Source organism: Poecilia latipinna, unplaced genomic scaffold (genome assembly GCF_001443285.1).
Source record: "Poecilia latipinna isolate Pla-1442-1.1 unplaced genomic scaffold, P_latipinna-1.0 Scaffold93, whole genome shotgun sequence".
Taxonomy (NCBI): Eukaryota; Metazoa; Chordata; class Actinopteri; order Cyprinodontiformes; family Poeciliidae; genus Poecilia; species Poecilia latipinna.
This window is the reverse complement of record NW_015112709.1, coordinates 512,043-518,042: the sequence shown is the minus strand read 5'-3', so window position 1 is coordinate 518,042 and position 6,000 is coordinate 512,043. Positions and strand designations below refer to the sequence as shown.

The 6,000-nt window shown below is 35.0% G+C and overlaps 1 protein-coding gene across 1 annotated transcript; it reads left to right on the top strand.

Annotated features, from left to right (window-relative positions):
- Window positions 1-418: 418 nt before the first annotated feature.
- LOC106941564 (regulator of G-protein signaling 21) lies at window positions 419-2,442 on the top strand. The gene is made up of 5 exons (XM_015024627.1): window positions 419-595; window positions 687-779; window positions 870-925; window positions 1,044-1,204; window positions 1,986-2,442. Exons 1-5 carry the CDS (start codon window positions 519-521, stop codon window positions 2,169-2,171), a joined length of 573 nt encoding a protein of 190 aa, XP_014880113.1. The 5' UTR covers window positions 419-518; the 3' UTR covers window positions 2,172-2,442.
- Window positions 2,443-6,000: the final 3,558 nt, after the last annotated feature.

The following is a 6,000-nucleotide window of genomic DNA, read 5'->3' as shown; positions in this document are numbered from 1 at the left end:
TCAAATTTGATCCGATCCTCCCACTAATCACAATCATGAGATTCACCACCTTTCACTCAGTCATAGTCCCAGACATACGGTTACTGCTTCAAGCACCGGAACTGGAAATGTGGCTTCCCCAGCAGGAACATCTCGCTCTTATGAACACACTTCAGAAACCTTCTAAAAATAATTCATCTCTCTTGTCCATATCAGTTTTCTTTTATATTTAGACATTTCGAGCCTCCTCTTGATTCTTTGTTCTCATTTTTTTTTCCTCAAATATCTGAGTCAAATATTAATCTTTCCTCACTGGAATTTTACAGCCGTGAGTCAGTAACAACAGCCGCTGAGTCGAATCTGCAGCCGTCCAAACAGTTATCTGAAAGGTATTTTTTACTTGCACCAGCAGGCCCTCAACGTCACAGGTGTTTCACTACAGCTATCAAGTTAAAATCCAGATCAGGGGAAACCAAACACCATTTACTTACACATCAGATCATCTGATCTTCTGCTAAGACGATACCAGTGATGTTAAAATGCCCAAGCTTCTGTTTTCCAAGATTCGGTTTAGCGATATAAAGGATTTATTTCCAAATGTGCAACGACCGCGAAGGTAAGCCAGACAGTATGACACTGACTATGATAATGTTTTTTCTCATTGTTGGTTATTATTTTGCATAGATTTAATTTGATTTGTGTGACAGGATTGATATTGTTCTGAGTCGAAGGAGGAGAAACTACAACATATGGTCCTCAGGTCAAAAATTAAATGATGAAGCTTGTCCTTCAAACCTCAGGTAGTGGTTTTCTAGTTATTTGTTATTTCTGTTAGCAATATATTTTGTGTTCATGGCAGTAAAGATCAATAATAAATATTTTTCCTACAGCTGGAAGACTGACCATAAACTTGACCTATCTCTGGAAAAATGGCTGAAAGATAAAAGTAAGACATTCTAACTTTTCACAAAATGTACCGTTACAATCCTCCCAAACACTTTCAAACATTAAGGAATTACAAGATAATGAACAACTGTTTGACTTTAACCTGTACTTTTCCGAAGGGTACAGGGCGGCATTCCGTTCTTTCCTGGAGTCTGAGTTCAGTGAGGAAAACATTGATTTCTGGCTCGCTTGTGAAAACTTTAGGTCAGCTTCAGATGACCTGAAATGGAGAGCTGAGAAGATCTATGAGGAGTTTGTCAAACCTACAGCATGCAGAGAGGTCAGTTTGACAGTAATCCAGGAGTTCATAGTGTACAACAAGGAGAGCAGCGGCCTTCTTGGCCAGGAGTGGGATACCTGTCTTTTTCATTGCCATTTAAATAAATCTTACATTACTGAAAGAAGCATTGTGCCAACACAATGACCCAGAACTAGAATGAAGTGACGTACAGTGAAGTGAAACACAACATGTAAGCGTTTGAAGTCTCAACTTCCAACTTAATTTGTGCTCCGAGTTTCAGTGAAACTTTGGTATTTATTTTAAACGATGCCTTGAGCAGAAAATGTTTCGGCATGTCTTGGCTGTCATTTATTTGTGATTCTATTCACAATCTTTAACTTCTGATCCAAATGGTTAGTTTTTCATGCTTCACATTTTAGGAATTTGTGTTTTAACATCAGCTTTTGTATACATTTCTTCTTTTATTTGGCTAAGTGGAGACACAAAAAATCAATGGTAAACACAACTGTTTAGTTGAGACAAATAAAAAGAAGCAGTGTTCTAATAATTTGCTCAGTGTTGTTAGTTCTGAATAAAAGGGATGCTTAAAAATAACACAACTTTCCCAGAAAATTGTATTTAAATTTGGGATTCACCGGACAAGGACCACTCAGCTTTCTGTATATTTTTGTTGGGATTAAAGCTAAAGAGATTTTCTTGAATCTTTTATTCCTGAGACATTTTTTTTTTTTGCCAGATTAAGCCATTGATCATTTTACCAGCTCATCACTTATCAATTGCACATTCTAAATTTAAACTTTCTTTCGTTTTTCTCTTCTAGATCAATGTAGACCACAGCGTCAGAGAGAAAATCCAGGAGTCGCTGGAGAAGCCAAGCCATTGCTGCTTTGATGAGGCCCAGAAACACGTCTACCTCCTGATGCTAAGAGACTCTTGTCCCAGATTCCTTCACTCAGATGCTTACCTGAGTTTGAAGCGCAAATCTAGGACCCATTGGTATATTTAGGGAAAAATAGGCACTGCTCCCATTTCAGGGGAAAACACTACGACTCAGTGTCAGGGTGTACAGCCTAAAAATGTTTTGTGTTTGTAAGAATATAAAGTCATTGAAAAGAACAGCTGAAAGAGAGAGGAGTTATGTGACGGCGATGTGCATTGAAGAACGACGTGCATTTTTATGCTCGTTCAGGGTTGCTTAAAGTGCTGCATGTGTTGCTTGAAAGTCTAAGTAAGTCGGGGGAGATTATGGAGAACAATAAAAGATTAACATATGTGAATGGCATGACATTCCTTTGTTTTTTTTAAATGAGGGATTGTTTACTTTTACAGTTTATTTCTTAATGTTGATTTTTTTCTTTCTTTTTTTGATGCAAACTATTGCAGAGATTGGGACTTGAGTTTCTGTCAAATACCATGACGTTGTAAGCACAAGAACTTGAGACTCGCCTGAAACAATGAACTGAGACTTCAATATTTATCTCATAATTAGGAGTGAAAAAATGCCAGTAAATGTACCTTTCAGCAGATAATTCCTGCTCCTCGCTGTTATTACGGTGTATACAAAAACATGGTTGTCATGGTGATGTTGCGCAATGAGCATGAGCTCAATAGTCAAGTCAAGTTTATTTTATCGCACATTTCAGCAACGAGGCAGTTCAAGCAGCATTACACCATAAAAACATAATACAGTAAGTAATTATGAAACAGCAATAAACATTACATTTAGTCAAACGCCATCATATCGATATATCTTCCAGTTGTTTCAGCTGTTTTGCAGTTTTCTGAATGCATTTAAGAACATAATGTTTGTCAACTATGCATGAATCTAAAGTAGTTAGTTGCAGCTTCCAAGTTAATTTGTTTTAATTCAATGTTCGCAGTAAGAGAACCATAGGATGAAACTTTGGCTGAGATGCACTCATTTTTGTGCAAAAGGGTGAGTTCGATTTGTTAGCCAGAAAATACTGGGCTGTGGAAGATTAATGACTCAAACTGAACTTTAAATTAGATCACTTTGCATCTTTAAAAAGTAGTACTTTTATTTTATTCTTTTGCAAGTAAGGGAGTGTAATTAAAAAAAAAAGCCTCCAGGTTCTTCAAAAATAAAACTGATTCTATTAATTCAATGTTCACTCTTTCTTCATTCACAATTTTGGACCTTGCTCTTATTATTATTTTTTTATGATGTCCTTTGGAGCATAATTACTGTGCAGACATGAAAACAACACCTTTAAGTGTAGATTTAGTAAATGTTTTCTAAATATTTGTTCCTAATCTGTTGAATTACAGAGAGGAGAAAAGAGCCTTTAAACATGTTTTGATGTTCTACTAAAGTAGTGGATACTTTGAATACAAGGATTAATGTGTGTCTACTATGTAAATACAAAAACAATAATGTTCTTTCAAAGTGGAAAAACTTCCTGTTTTATTCATTCAGAAACCTGACATTTACTGGTAACCGAAGAGGGATTTCACAACTGGTTGTTTTTTTACATTTCAAATTGAATCCTCAAAACATAAAAAAGTTAAATGTTTGTCTTCTGCATTAATTGTATTGATGATGATTAGAGTTGATAATCAAGCCAAGGTTCAGGCAACTAGACAGGATCCGTTTAAAGTTAAAATGTTAACTGTAAATAATAGAAAATTGCGATTTGACTTCAACTTGAAATCACTTGTTACATCCTGCATCTACATTATTGTGGTGATTTTTTTTATTTATTCTCCACGAGTCTCTGCTTTTGCATATTTTCCCAGTGGTCATAATTTCTATTTATATGAATAAATGACTAAGTGCAGACTTAGAAATGCTCAGGAACCACAAAATAGGAGAAGAGTTTCCACTTCTCAGAAAAAAAGATCCTGTCTTTGGTCTTATGCCTGATATGTTCTCTAATTAGGTTCAGGGATGATTCCATACACAAGTTGCAGGGTTTACCAAACTGGAAAAAAAAGCAATCCCTCTGTGACCTTTAATCGTTCTCCGTTCTGAACAAGGCTTTCTTCCTAAAAAATGAGCCTAAAAAGGAATACTAAGGCAGCTAAAAATAAGTCAGGAGCTTAAACGACAACACTGCTGGAGTCATCAGAAAACCTGAAGCGTAACAGTCAGAATATACTGCCTTGTTAGGGGAATAATCTCATCACCCAACAGACAATGATGGGGCTAAAATACAAGTGCTTAACTTAGAAAAAGAGACAGTGTGGGGAGTTAGGAAGAAATAAAGGGTCTTTTGTTTAAATACGTTTTAAAAAAGCTCAGAATATTTACAGAATTTGCTTTTATATAACTTATCAGCTGCACACATTTATCTTCATTGCTCTGTTTACCCTCTAACTTAAACTTTACATCCTCATAAATAATTCAAAAAGTTAAAATACTTAAAATGTCAGCATTAGAATGAATGCAAGAAAGGACAGTTAGTTTGGGGATATAGTTGTAAAATATATTTTAAAAAAAACACCACTTATCATTATTTATTTTACAGTTACAGCTTAAAATATGCATATTTGCCTTAGAAAAAGAAGTCCACTTATTTAACCTCCAAATCAAAATATTTTTCTCTTATTTGTAAGACATATATTACTGTATTCTAAGCTAAACCTAACTAAATATATTTATTTTATATAATATGTCCCAAGTCAACTTATTTATTTCCCACACTGCATCGGTTTTGCTTATTAAGATTGCAAAATGAGAGTGAAAACATTTTGTGCTGAAAGCATCAAACACTGCAACAGCAAATACTAAAGCGTGCTCTAAAGGCAATCTGTAAATTGTGCCTGCTTTAACAAGAGAGTCTGACTCTGTAGAAATGACACTGGGATGCATTTTAGGGTCTTAGATGAGAGGAAACATACTGCAGTTTTGGTCAAAAATTATGTTATTAGCTAATTTTAACAATCCAATATCATGAGATCCAGCTAGTTTGGCTCTGAGCAGAAAGTTTTAAAAACAAGCAATATATTATTTATAGTAATTTTGGTGCAAATTTTTTACTATTTCAGCATAAAGCATAAAATCCATAAAATCTACCACAAACACAGAAATGCACTACACCCTAAAAAGTGTTTTTGGGCTGCAGTTCATCTAATGGACTTATTTACATTAATTTCACTTAATTATTTTGCTTTTGCTATGACAACTTACTTTTTTGTGTTCATTTAACTCAAAACTTACAAATCTTTAACCTAAAGAACTTTTCACTTTGACTTTACTTAAAACAATTGAGTTCAATGTCAGNTTAGAAACCTACTTCTGACCAAATCAATTTATTATGATCATCCATTTTTTATAACCTAATTCATAAAGGGGGTTTAACATGACAAATTTGAGTCACTCTTACTCAAATCATTTATTTAGTTCTAATAAACATTTAAAATCTCTTTGACTTAATTCTACAGAAAGCCAAACTTTTAAGTAGTTCCAAACTAAATATTTGGTTTGGAAATGTTTGCAGCCCACTAAGAAATGGGCTGCAAACTTCTTAGTTTGCAGCTTAATACTCTTTTTACAGTGTCCTCTAAATACACTCTTTTCCTTAAATGACCTTTTTACTTTGACTTTACTTGAAATAATTGAGTTCAATGCCATATTTGTATCCCTCGTCTGACACCATGACCCAAGCTTACCAGGGACAGATTCCCTGGTAAGCAACCGTGGCTCTGTGGGTGGAGTAGTCATCTTGTGATTGGAACGTTGTAGGTTCAATTCCAGCTTCCTCATGTTGATGTGCCCCTGGGCACTTAACCCCAAATTGCCTACCAATCTGCATATCGGTGTATAAATGTGTTTGAGTGCGAATGGGTGAATGTGATTCTAGTGTAAAGCGCTT

Excerpts from the sequence above, each read along its gene's own strand:
- LOC106941564 (XM_015024627.1), top strand. The coding sequence starts at position 519 with ATGCCCAAGCTTCTGTTTTCCAAGATTCGGTTTAGCGATATAAAGGAT. Across the intron at positions 596-686 it reads AATGTGCAACGACCGCGAAG|GATTGATATTGTTCTGAGTC; the intron begins GTAAGCCAGACA and ends TTTGTGTGACAG. Across the intron at positions 780-869 it reads GCTTGTCCTTCAAACCTCAG|CTGGAAGACTGACCATAAAC; the intron begins GTAGTGGTTTTC and ends TTTTTCCTACAG.